The following is a 13,060-nucleotide window of genomic DNA, read 5'->3' as shown; positions in this document are numbered from 1 at the left end:
CCCTCCTCCCTACCTTTTATCTTAGCCTGCTTAGCACACCCTCCTCATTCCTGAAGAAGGGCTTATGCCCGAAATGTCGATTCTCCTTCTCCTTTGATGCTGCCTGACCTGCTGCGCTTTTCCAGCAACACATTTTTAAGCTATTTTCTAGACCTGTCAAAGTATCTGACCCTGACTTTCAACATCCTAATTATCTGCTGTATAAGATACTTCTTGATGTGGCAGCTGCTTTTGTATTCATTCTCCTGCAGAGTGATGGAATTCTTAAAGTGTCATAATTACTGAGAGATCTTGGCTTTTCTTGTTCCAAAATAGCCATCCCTTAAATTTGGGCTATTGCCTGACATATTTGTAAATGGTTAAGACACTCTGATAGGTTCCCCTTGACAAGCATAAACGGTGGACATGATGGTCACTTGCATTAGCATGACTGCAGGATCAGTGGATGGGAGGTATTCCTCAGGAAGCCTCACAGGGGTCCTCAACCAACTACCTTTACAACTGGAACCTCCTGAAATACTGTTCCATAAGCAAGTCAAGAAAATCAATCTTCTACAATAAGAGACCTGCTAAATCATGATACTTACTGTCATTAGTGTAATGTGGTAGCTGAAACTGGCATTTTTTCAACTACTTGCCTGACCTATTCAAAGTATACATAGATACTTGGTGACCAAAATGTAGGCCACAGAACAAGCATGCCATGAATGAGATGTGTGCAAAGGCTTACTTCAAAATACATCTGCACAGTTAAATCAATTTCAAGTTACATGTAGGTCCACAGTACAAAATCATCCCAAAAGATGATTAGTGCAAAGTATAGTTTAAAATAAAGCTTTGATGGTGGTAGAATGGAAGGAGATCAGCTGTTACTTTAGTGTGCAGATGGTTTCACTTTATTTTTAAAAACTGTACAATTTTCCCCAGCACCCTAACAGAAATTCTGTACACTAAAGGTGTTCTAAAATTGAGTTGTTCACTGTAATGTAGTAAAAACAGATAAAGTACCACCCAGAGTTCTCTTCGCAACTGCATCAGCCTACATGAAACACATGTTGGAGAAAATGAGGACTGCAGATGCTGGAGAAGTCAGAGTCAAAAACAGTGGCGCTGGAAAAGCACAGGTCAGGCAGCATCCGAAGAGGAGGAGAATCAATGTATTGGGCATAAACCCTTCGGACATAAGCACATTCCAGATGAACGGCTTACACCTGAAATGTCAACGATCACTCCTCGGATGCTGCCTGACCTGCTGTGCTTTTCTAACACTGCAATGTGTTTCATGGTCGAAAACAGTAAAGTTAAAATGGTCTTCCACTCTCTTTCCCTCTATCTTTTTAATTTATTACAAAGTTTACTGAAGCATTTGTTTATTGCATCTAATAATGTTCTATTTCTTTAATTTAGAGAAGCTGTCAAAGCAGTAACCAATGTTCAGCATTTGGAATACAATGACGAGAACCCACCATTATGGTTTGGATATGATAACAAAGGGAATGAGCTGGTCACTAAAAAGGAAGATGAAGAGACATAAAATGCTTAATCATCAAATTGTTAAGCTTGTCAGAAATCTACTTCCTATATATAAGAATGTTTACTTTTAATAATCTATAGGTGTAACCGTTAACAATTACTTTGATTATTTGTGGAACAAAAAATAAATTTCACAATTAAAAATCGAAGATGAGATTGCATTTGTTATTGACAGAAGACCAGATTGATTACAGAAATCATCTTAATTCGCATACACAAAATATTATAATTAAAGTTTTGTACCAACAGTCAAGTTATTTTCAAATATTTAACTCTGGTATTTGATTTTTTGTAACAAGGATAGATAGCACAATGTTATACTAGTGCTTCAATTATAGTGGAATGATCGTTGCAAAAACAGGAAGTCAAGAATTGAATAAAATAATCAAAAAAATCTAGATATGATAACCAATGATGCATGTCATGCATTCCATCTAAATTTTACAGTTGAATATTATAGATTTTTAACTGTGATATTTTTGTTCAAAAAATATGTGTGCGCTCTTTTAAGTTAGAAAGTTTAATTTGTGCAACACTGGCTTATATACATCACTTCATGACATATGAAGGTAATTTTACGAATGAAACGTACATTTCACTGCAACAGTTTATTCAAAGTACTGCTAAATCAGTTTGAAAAAGTTTATTTAAACTACTTTTTGGATATTCGTATTTCAAAATGACAATTATTCAATAACAACAGTTTTCTTGTGAAATTAGATTGATGCATTTAAATTAGAAAAACTGTAACAAAAATAAATATCTGCATTTTTATTCAGCACCTTTCACAAGTTCAGAACGCCCCAAAATATGTTGCAACCATTAATCAGCGGAACATGTTTTAACGCACAGGAGGAAATAATTTCTCTTTAATAAGTAAATTTAGTTCAAATTCAAAGCAACTGTCAAAAGATGTAGGATGAAAATTGAATATGATAATATATGAAACCATAAATCAGAGACATGCCAGGAATCTGCACCTGGTTGTCTCAGTTTCAAAATGGTCATTTGTGCAATTTGAACTAAGAGGAACTAAATATTCAGTGCTGACTGCAACAATTGTTCTTTCTTTCAGACTCACTTGGGATTGTATTGAATTCTGGATTTGATCACAGTTGCATTCTCTTTCATTGGGTTTCCGAGTTGATTGTCAACTTTTCCATTGAAACAGTCACGATCTTAAGATCCATTGCTGCACTGACAGCTTGCATACCACAAAGTCAACAATTGCACGACTAGAGTAACTGGAAGTGTCCCGGCCAATCGGGGGCTTAATGGCATACCCCTTTCTGAAATGCACCTCTCGTCCTCTGTGTGCTGTTAATGTTTAAAGTGAGGGAGTGGTGGAGTTAGCGCACCCAAGTCTATCACACTTGGGATGGAATAGATGATCCTCCAATTGCAGTTTTCCTTTCTCCCTACTTTAGTCTGCCAACCTGTTTTTGGTAGGATTAATTTGGCTCAGCATATGCATCACAATTGTTGCTTGTTCACAGACCGGAACTTTCCTCAAAAATTGCTTCTATTCTTTGTATTTAATACTACTTAAATTAGAAATACTTGATCAGGTTTGATAGGAATGGATACAAAGCGGATACCATTACTTGAAGAGGGGTGGTATACTGGTTAGCATGCTAAAGTTTAAAGGGCATTCTGCTTAGAGTAGCCAACTAGCTGGACAATGCAATGCACAATCACCCACAACTATTATGTTACCTATTATGTGGGTCCCCTACATTTAAGGATCTTTGCTTGATTTCACTTCATCAGTCTTGTTCAAGTTCCAAGAACCCAGGAGGCCTTCTGAAACCAAACTACTAGCTTCTCCTAGTTCTTTTATATTCTTCCTTGTCAAATATTTTTTACCATCCCCCATAGAATTAAACTTAAGTTGTGAGTTCAATTGCTACACATGGTGAAGGATCCTACTGTGTAAATAAAAACCCTCAGTTCAAGATGATTCTACGTCCATTTATTATTCTTGCACCTTACAGGTTGCTACTGGCTCTGCAAACAATAATGGTATCCTACCACATTCTGAAGAAGGGCTTATGACCGAAACGTCAATTCTCCTGCTCCTTGGATGCTGCCTGACCTGCTGTGCTTTTCCAGCAACACATTTTTCAGCTCTGATCTCCAGCATCTGCAGTCCTCACTTTCTCCTACTAGATTCTCCCAACCCTCACCCACTTCAGTCCCCATATCCTAATTCTTAGTCCTCTTTTATTCCCAAAGCATCAGGCTCAATGTCCATCTCTTCTCACTGCTGATTTCAGAAACACCCTGATTTCATACTCTCCTATATGCCACTCCTCTCAATTTCTGAACCTCCAGCCCACTCCTGCTTCAGTCATAATCCCCTGCCATGATTATTTTTGGGGGAGGGGAGAGTGTAGGGGAAGAGCAGGAAATTTAGTGCAATAATCAACTTGTAATTTACCATCATCATCAAATAAGTTCCCTGGCCTTCAGAGATAATGCTCCAGAGACCAATGTCTCATTTCAGATAATAGCAATAAAGCAAGGAGAGAGTGGAAAAATCTATGCTTGCACAGGCCCTGGCTTTTTAGAATACTGTGTTTATCCATGATCCCTAAAAGCAGAGGAACCACTCTAATCCTGGAACAAAAGCAGGCAAGGTATTATGTCTCAGCCAGTATAGAAATCTCCATTCTACAGACACCATGTTTTTTTCCCATCAATTGCAACTTTTATTTACCTAGTGATTTATGTTGTAAACAGTCTTTGTGCAGTGAAGGTTGATTGTAATTCATTATTTGGAAGTGTCCATGCTAAAGGTACAGCTTTATTGATTACTAAATTGGTTATTTGGGACAGTTACTAAGTGTCAATTTTTTGCTAGTGCCAGGTTTTTTTTTAAAAAAGAGACGTCCCCTTTGGACAGGTTTCCGTAACTCAAATACATTTGTCATGTACAAATAGCAATCTGCATATTTATATTTAACTTTTGTTAAAGATCAAACAAGCATGCAGCATTTATTTCAATAGTTAATCTGCAACATAGCATAAGATGGTAAGTATTTTGTGGTAATTAATTTATTACAGGTTACTAAAATTATAGAATAGGTCAAGGTTGTGATTACACAAAAAGTGACTGACCATTACATTCTATTATTAGATTAATACTCTATGTTTATTTGAAGAAATTAAATGCTCTATAAAATTAAATGCCTAAAAATTGGCAAAAAATTGACAATTAATCAGTTACAGATAATTTCTGAACAATGTATGACAAATTATGATGACATGAACATGATTAAAATAATTTTCTTTACAAGTGAAATAAAGTAGCAAAAACACATCTAATAACAATACATGGAAACTCACAACTCATCGATATGGAGGAAACAAAAATCCATTTGCTTTAGTACAGATTTATTATAATGACTTTAGCTTCAGAGTGTCAATCCAACTACAGCTTTTAATGTTCAGCATACCACGCACTGCCTGAGCCTTGATTAAATGAGCACCTTCTCCTTTACCATTCAGAAAAGCTGAAATCCCAGGGGAAAAATGTATTACTTACTGAATTCATATTTCACCGTATAATACATTTGTGTTGACACAATCTATTCCTTCTGCAAGACATTTTTTTGCAAACCTCATCCAACTATCCTGTTCCCAAGTTGCTGTATTTTACAGTCATTGTTCTGTTTAAAAAACATTTTCAATGGTTTACATCATTGACATTTTTTTAGAAATATCATAAAATATAACCTGTGTATATTTATTTTTACAACTTGTAATTTAGAAATAAAGTAATTTTGACAAAATAAAATGAAATACTTCAAAACCTAGTTTACATTTATACAAAAATATATGCAAATGCTGGAAATGTAAAATAAAAATAAATTGCTGAGAAAACTCAGCAGATTAGGCAACACGTGTGTTCAGAGAAATGATATTTCAGATTGATAACTTTAACTTCTCCACAGATGCTTCCTGAACTGCTAAATATGTTCATAAGTTTATCTTGAAGTTGGATAATTAGCAACATTGAGAATTTACTTGCACACGACATACAAAATCAGTGGAATACATGTTAGTACCAGTTTCCAATTAAGCAAAAATAATTTCAGACAAATTATGATTTGAATAAATTGATCAGAATAAATTAAATTTATTAAGTTATTATATAACTTAAGCAGAATTTGAAAAAAATCAGTTTCAGAATCCCAATCAAATAAAAATGATAAATACTGAAAATTTGGATAATATAACTTTTTATTTTCAATTAAATACTTTAGTAAACCATCACTTTATTTCCAGAGCTAAAATTCTAACAAATAATAATGGATTCTGTGAGATGCTGTGTTTAATAGGGTAGATTTTCTAACATGTTGGTTGCTAGAAGTTAGAAGACAACAATTCAAGCTAAATTAAAGTTATTCTGCATATGAAGAATTCTTTTCACATCTAAATTTAGATATATTCCTCTAAAGATTCATCTTACCGTGAACAGTTTGGTGATCTTGCTGTGTGCTATTATCAATGTCATCCAGGTGAATCTCAGGACTGATCTCCACAATTGATCCAGATAGCTGTAGCTCAGCTTTTATGGCTTTAGGCAATTTTAACATGATAGAACCTGTCATGATCAAGACAAGTTATAGAATGAACAAAAAAGTAATAATACAAACACTTCGTAGAGGTAAAAACATATGTAAATACATCTTAAAACTATCAATACTCTAGTCGATGTGAAACGATATCATGAAACAAATACAGAGAATTTTTTCTTCAGTTCACACGACACATGGTATTGCTGGCCGAGCCAACATTTATTGTCTAATCCTAGTTGTCCTTGATATGGTGGCGGTCAGCTACTTTCTAAAACTGGTGCTGTCCATAAACTGTAGGTAGACCCACAATGCTGTTAAACAGAGAATTCCAGGGTTTTGACCAGATGACAGTGAAAGAAGTGATATATTTCCAAGTCAGGATAGTGAGTGGCTTGGAGGGAAACTTGTAAGTTGTGGTGTTCTTATTATCCGCTGCTCTTGTCCTTCTAGATGGAATTGGTTGAGAGTTTGGAAGATGCTGTCTAAGTAGCCTTGGTGAATTTCTGCAGTACACACTGCATCTGAGGTGGAATTACTGAATGTTTGTGGATGTGGGGTTGGTACCAATCAAGTGGGTTGCTTTGTCCTGGTCAGCGTCAAGCTCCTTGAATGTTGCTGAGTTGCGCTCATCCAGGCAAGTGGGGAATATTCCATCAGACTCCTGAATTATACCTTTTAGACAGTGGACATGTTTTGGGGAGTCAGGTGAGTTACTGCATAATTCCTAGTCTCTGATTTGTTCTTATAGCCACTCTATTTATATGGCTCATCCAGTTCAGTTTCTGGTCAGTGGCAACTTCCAGAGTGTGCATAGTGCAGGATTCAGTGATGACAACACCGTTGAATGTCAATGGTTGGTATAGATGGTCATTCGCTTGGCATTTGTAGGTCGTGAATGTTATTTGCCACTTTCACTCCAAGTTGGGATGTTGTCCACGTCTTGTTACATTTGGTTATGGAGTGCTTCAATATCTGAAAAGACACAAACGGTGCTGAACATTGTGCAATCATCGAACATCCCCAGTTCTGATCTTATGTTGGAGGGAAGCTTGTTAAGAAGCAGCTGAACATGGTGGGGCCTAGGACACTACCCTGAGGAACTCCTGCAGAGATGTCCTGGAGCTGTGGTGACTAACAATCACAACCTTTTTCTTATCAGAAATGTACGAGTCCAACCATCTGAGAGCATCTCTCTGATTCCCATTGACTCTAGTTTAGCTAAAGGTTTTTGATGACATATTTGATCAAATATTACCTTGACATCAAGGACCATCACTTCCACTTCATCTCTGGAATTCAGCTTTTTTTGTTTGATCCAAGGCTAAACTGAAGTCAGGAGCAGAGTGGCCCTGGCAGAATCCAAACTGGGCATCAGTGAGCAGGTTATTGCTGAGCAGGTATTGCTTGCTAGCATTGCTGGTGGCACCATCCACTCCCTTAGCTGATGATCAACAGTAGACTGATGGTGTGGTAGTTGGCTAGGCTTGCTTTGTGTATACAGGACATGCCTGGATAATCTTCCAGATTATTCAATAGTTGCCAGTGTTGTAATTGTACCGGAAGAGCTTGTTCTGGAGCACAAGTCTCAGTACTATTGCTGGAATGTTGGCAGGACCCATAGCCTTTGCAGTATCCAGTTTCTCTAAACTGTTACTTGATATCACATGGAATGAATCAAAATGTCTGAAGACTGGCATCTGAGATACTAGGAGGAGCTTGTGGAGGAGTGCAAGATGGATTATCCCCTTGGCACTTCTGGCTGAAGACTGTTGGCAATACTTCAGCTTCATCTTTTGCACTGATGTGCTGGACTCCCCCATCATTGAGGTTGGGGATATTTGTGGAACTTGTTCCTCCAGTGAGTTGTCTAATTGTCCATTACCATTCATGTTTGGATGTGGCAGAACTGCACAGCTTAGATTTGATCCATTTGTTGTGGGATCACCTAGCTTTGTCCAGCACGTTTTGCTTATACTATTTGGCGTGCAGGTAGTCCTGGTTTGTAGCTTCACCAGGCTGACACCTCATTTTTAAGTATGCTGGAGAAACTCAGATCTGGCCCAGATGAAACAATCTCAGATGCTCTCAGACCTGCTGAGTTTCTCCATCATTCTCCAAGAATCTTCATTTCAGATTTCCAGCATCTGCAGTATTTTGCCTCTACTGAAATGAAATTATATTGTACAAGTAGAGTGTAAACACATCCAGCCAAATATATTGTCACAGGTCATCTTATTGCTTTACACCAATTGTAGTTAACTTCCTTGAAGTAGGAGAATATACTGTAAGAATGCTATTATGACAGAACTGGATTCTAAAACTGAACAAATATTAAAAGAAACTTAACTGAAATTTTAACTTTGAAACTGGACTGAGTTAGTACCATTCAATACTAAGTTTCTAGTAGAAAAAAAAACACATTCACTGGAATTCTTGACAGTTCAATAAGTTTGTTGAGCCAGTTGCTGAGCTATAAATATTAGATTTAATTTCTACTTTGTACTGGGTTAGTTGGAAGCAGTGTAGATAGATTTAAGTCTATAAATTTCAGGCTCTCTGCAGCTTCTCAACCAGCAAGTGTTGTACTTTTACTGAAATAGGCCAGCTTAGGTATATTCTGGATTAGTATGGTGCTGGAAAATCACAGCAGTTCAGGCTTAAGTCTATAAATTTCAGGCTCTCTGCAGCTTCTCAACCAGCAAGTGTTTTTAGCTCCAGTTTGGTGATTGAAATAACATTTCTGCTGACACTTTGGTTGAAATTTTAGTTGACACTAAAAGCACGCAGATGGCTGGACTAATCACACACCAAGTTCTCAACCCAAAAACATTCTGCCACAACTACAAGCAGCCTGTCCAGCACTATTTAATTGTAAAGCACCAGTGTTTAATTTTAAAACTCCCTCACACCTAAAAATGCACCTCCAACCATGGTGGTTACTGTGGGGATAAAGAATAAAGAATGGTACAGCACAGGAAGAGGTCCTTCAGCCCACCAAGACTGCACCAACACATGACACCTTTCTAAACTAAAGGCTTTTTGCCTCTATACAGTCCGTAATCCTATTCCCTTGCCTGTTTATATACTTCTTCAATGTTGCTATTGTATGTGCCTCCACCACCTCCTCCGGCAACACATTCCAGGCACTTCCCACCCTCTGTGTGCAAAACTTGCCTCTCACATCTCCTTTAAACTTTTACCCTATTACTTTAAACCTCTATCCCTGGTTATTAGCATTTCTACCCTGGGAGAAAGATTCCGACTATCCATTCTATCCATGCCTCTAATTTTGAGAACTTCTATCAGGTTGCCCCCCATCTTTCCACATTCATGTGAAAACAAACCAATCTCTCCTCATAATTAATATCTTTCAAATCTGGCAACATCCTGGTCAACCGTATCTGCACCCTCTCCGAAGCCTCCACATCATTTCTGGTAGTGTGGCAAACAGAACTGTACACAATACTCCAAATGTGGCCTAAAGAATGTTCTATACAGCCACAACTCAAAAAGCTCAATCAAGATCTTGCCCACACAAAGCCATGCTATCATTAATAAGTCCATAATTTTCCAAATGTGAGTAAATCCTACCCCTAAGAGCCTTCTCCAATAATTTCCCCACTACTGAGATGAGGCTCACCAGCCTCTATTTTCCTGGATTATCCCTGTTGCCCTTCTTAAAAGGAAAAACCCAAGTTAATCTCTAGTCCTCTCCAATCTCTCCTGTGACTGAAAAGGTACAAAAACTTCATACAAGGCCCCAGTAATTTCCTCACCTGCCTCCTTCAGAATTCTGGGGGACCTCAATGTCTAACTTAAATATTTTTCAAATCACTCAATACCTTTTTTATATTGAAATCCTCTAGAAGATCAACATATTCCAAGATTGACGGTCTAGCACATCCTTTTCGTTGTCAATACTGATGCAAAATATCCATTTAATAACCTTGGATCAGACAGCATCCATGGAGAGGGCAAAGTAACATTTCAAGTCTAGATAGCTCTGTATCAGAGCTCTGATGAAGAGTCATTTAGACTCAAAACATTAGATTGCTCTCTCTCCATGTCTGACCCGCTGTGATCTCCAGCATTTGTTATTTTCAGTACAGGCTCCGACATCTTCAGTACAAGGTTGCTCCTTGATTAATAAGCTCACCCACTTAGATTCCTTGTAGTGGGGAAAGAAGCCCTTTGGTCCAATGAGTCTACACTGATCCTCTGAAGAGCATCCGACCCAAACCCAGCTCCCCATCCTATCCCTGTAACCACGCATTTACCATGGCTAATCCAGCTAGACTACATATCCTTACACACTATGGACAATTAGCATGACCAATGTATTGTCCATCCCTAGCTGCCCTTGGGAACTTAAGAACTAGGAGCAAGAGTGGGCAATTCAGTCGCTCAAGCCTGTTCTACCATTTAATATAATCACAGCTGATCTCATTTCAGCTTAAACTTCACTTTTTTGTTCACTCTCCAAAACTCATCAACATATTGCTAACTAAAAACTGATCTCCTCCTTAAAATTTTTTTTATTTTCCTGGCATCCGTAACAGTCTGGGGCAATGAATTCCACAGATTCAGGACCCTTTGAGAGAAGTAATTTTTCCTCACCCCCTGTTTTAAATCTGCTATACCTTATCATAAACTACTGAACTTGCATGCTACATTGATCGATGTGATGTAATGTAAGATTCTCTCTATGTCTACCATCCGGGGAATCAGGAGGCGAGTTATTCACTGCAGGATTCCGAACTCCTGACCTGCTCTATAGCCAATATATTTATATGGAGCATCTTGTACAGTTTCCAGTCAATGGCAACCCCCAAGGATATTGACAGTGGGAGAATTGGGGAGATATATCCAAACCTTTAATGTGATCAAAAGCTTAGCTGGACTGGTGAAAGCTAGATTAGGGGTCAGTGAGCAGGCTATTGTTGAGCAGGTACTGCTTGACAGCACTGCTGATGATGCCTTTCATATATTTACTGATGGTCAAGGCTAGATTGATAGGGCAATAATTGGCCAGATTGGATTTGTCCTGTTTTTTTTTGTGTGCAGGATATAACTGGACAGTTTTCCATATTTTCTGGTAGATACCAGTGTTGTACTTTTACTGAAATAGGCCAGCTTAGGTATATTCTGGATTAGTATGGTGCTGGAAAATCACAGCAGTTCAGGCAGCATCCGAGGAGCAGGAAAATTGACGTTTTGGGCAAATGCCCTTCATCAGGAATACAGGCAGAGTGCCTGAAGGGTAGAGAAATAAATGAGAGGACGGTGGGGGTGGGGAGATAGTAGCATAGAGTACAATAGGTGAATGGGGGTAGGGATGGAGGATGATAGGTCAGAGAGGAGGGTGAGGGAAGGTAGCAAAGAGTACAACAGGTGAATGAGGTGGGGATGGAGTTGATAGGTCAGAGAGGAGGGTGGAGTGGCTTGATGCCCTCATACCGAGAAAAACTAAACAAAAATAAGGTTTAATCTGTTGAGAAGTGAAATGACTCAGTAGTATTTAAGGGACTGTGAAATGGCACTGTCTATTTTAAGACCATAAGACATAAGGGCAGAACTGAAAAATGTGTTGCTGGAAAAGCGCAGCAGGTCAGGCAGCATCCAAGGAGCAGGAGAATCGATGTTTTGGGCATAAGCCCTTCTTCAGGAATCAGGAAGGGCAGAAGTAGGCCATTCAGCCCAACGAGTCTGTCTCACCTTTTGATGAGATCATGGTTGATCGGATAATCCTCAACTCTATTTCCCAGCCTTTTCCCTGTAACCTTTGATTCTCTTAATGATTAAAAATCTGTCTCACTCACCCTAAAGACACAGTCTCTGTAGACCTCTGCAGTAAAGAGTTTCATTGATTCACTAGCCTCTGAGAAAATCCTCCTTATCTCTGTTTCAGGTGTGTGACTCCTTATTCTGAGATGATGCTCTCTGGGGCTGGTCTCCCACAAGGGGAATTATTCTTTCTACATCTACACCATACCTCGGCTGTAACAGTGGCTTGCATGATTTCAAATCTTCCATTTTCTGAGCATTAAACGTCAGGGAAAGGCTCACAAGAAAGAAAGAAAGATAAAGTCTCCTGTAAGCCACCTTAGCAGATGACCATAAGTAGAATTTTCATCTTGATGAGCGAAATAGCTGGGGAACCGTGTCTGCAGACTGAAAGGGGGGAAAATGGGTAATGCCTTACACAATACAGTTCTGGTCATCCTGTTAAAGGGAGGATATTATTAAGCTGTAGAGGGTTCAGAAAAGATTTACTAGGATGTTGCTGGATGTGGAAGGTTTGAGATATAAGGAGAGACTGCATATGCTGGGTCTTTTTTCACTGGAGCATAGGAGGTTGAGGGGTGACCTTTTAGCAGTTTAGAAAATCATAAGGGGTAAGATAGGGTTAATGGTCAGTATCTTCTCCCTAGGGTGGAGGATTTCAAGACTAAGGGTTATATTTTTAAGGTGAGAGGAGAGACATTTTAAAAAGACATGTGGGCAATTTTTTTTTACACATGTGGGATGACCTTCCAGAGGAAGTGGTGGATGCGAGCACAGATACAACATTTAAAAGACGTTTGGATAAGTAGATGAACAGGAAAGGTTTGGAAGGATATGGGTCAGCAGCAAGCAGTTTAATTTGGGATTATGTTCGGTATGGACTGGTTGGACAGAAGGGTCTGTTTACATGCTGTAATACCCAATGACTCTATAACAGGAGTAACTGGGAGATATCTTTTTCCTGTGTATGAGGCTGTACAATGGGGTGGAATGCAGTACTGTTTGTTATATAGAGATTGTGACTTTGTATCAGAAACTGGATTGCTGTCAATTGCAATCTTGAAAGTTTATGTAATCACATTTTATAACTCCGCGTGCCTGGTACATTGAATTATGCCTTTTCCGTGAAGTTGATTCTTGCAGGATACACCACATAATTG

General features: G+C 38.5%; 2 protein-coding genes across 5 annotated transcripts in view; one reads left to right on the top strand and one right to left on the bottom strand.

Moving 5' to 3' along the window:
* Positions 1 to 1,611, top strand: part of fbxl13 (F-box and leucine-rich repeat protein 13) — a 314,516-nt gene extending 312,905 nt beyond the window's left edge. Inside the window, exon 24 of the mRNA XM_043713824.1 lies at positions 1,408 to 1,611. Coding sequence (XP_043569759.1) covers positions 1,408 to 1,534 — 127 coding nt within the window. The 3' untranslated portion in view covers positions 1,535 to 1,611. The remainder of the gene's footprint in view (positions 1 to 1,407) is intronic.
* A 550-nt stretch (positions 1,612 to 2,161) lies between these two features.
* fam185a (family with sequence similarity 185 member A) overlaps positions 2,162 to 13,060 on the bottom strand; it is an 86,395-nt gene continuing 75,496 nt past the window's right edge. For 2 of the 4 annotated variants that reach the window (XM_043713827.1, XM_043713826.1), the window contains 2 exons: positions 6,008 to 6,142; positions 2,162 to 5,048 (listed from right to left, as the gene is read on the bottom strand). In XM_043713827.1, the coding sequence (XP_043569762.1) occupies positions 4,933 to 5,048; positions 6,008 to 6,142 (251 nt within the window). In that variant the 3' untranslated portion in view covers positions 2,162 to 4,932. The other 2 variants (XM_043713830.1, XM_043713831.1) reach the window with 2 other exon arrangements.

Source organism: Chiloscyllium plagiosum, chromosome 23 (genome assembly GCF_004010195.1).
Source record: "Chiloscyllium plagiosum isolate BGI_BamShark_2017 chromosome 23, ASM401019v2, whole genome shotgun sequence".
Taxonomy (NCBI): domain Eukaryota; kingdom Metazoa; phylum Chordata; class Chondrichthyes; order Orectolobiformes; family Hemiscylliidae; genus Chiloscyllium; species Chiloscyllium plagiosum.
Note: the sequence above shows the minus strand (reverse complement) of the source record. Positions and strands in the feature narration are given on the sequence as shown.